This window comes from Egretta garzetta, unplaced genomic scaffold (genome assembly GCF_000687185.1).
Source record: "Egretta garzetta isolate BGI_Z169 unplaced genomic scaffold, ASM68718v1 scaffold1200, whole genome shotgun sequence".
Classification (NCBI taxonomy): Eukaryota; Metazoa; Chordata; class Aves; order Pelecaniformes; family Ardeidae; genus Egretta; species Egretta garzetta.
Genome location: NW_009258406.1, coordinates 3,685 through 4,038, shown reverse-complemented (window position 1 = coordinate 4,038; position 354 = coordinate 3,685). Strand labels below are relative to the sequence as shown.

Here is a 354-nt window from a genome sequence, read left to right as displayed (position 1 = left end):
GATGGGGGGGGGGGCTGCTGTGCCCTGGGTCCCCCCACCCCAAGGACCAGGGAGCACCAGGAGCTCCCTGACCAGGAGCCACCCCCAGGACCAGGAGGTCCCCAACTTCCACCATGAAGTTCTCCAGAAGGTTCCTGAACCCCACCCAAGCCCTGAGGACCACCAAGGGGTCCCCAAACCCCACCAAGGGTTTCTCCAGAGGGTTCCTGACCCCCACCCAAGCCCCAAGAGCCACTACAGGGTCCCCAAACCCCACCAAGGGGTTCTCCAGAAGGGTCCTGACCCCCACCCAAGACCCGAGGGGCACCAAGGGGTCCCCAAACCCCACCAGGGGGTTCTCCAGAGGGTTCCTGA

At 65.5% G+C, this 354-nt stretch overlaps 1 protein-coding gene across 1 annotated transcript in view; it reads right to left on the bottom strand.

The window, feature by feature from the left end:
• PSMC4 (proteasome 26S subunit, ATPase 4) overlaps positions 1-354 on the bottom strand; it is a gene marked incomplete at its 3' end in the record, with an annotated part of 5,158 nt that overhangs the window by 1,190 nt on the left and 3,614 nt on the right. Inside the window, exon 5 of the mRNA XM_035898319.1 lies at positions 92-234. Coding sequence (XP_035754212.1) covers positions 92-234 — 143 coding nt within the window. The remainder of the gene's footprint in view (positions 1-91; positions 235-354) is intronic.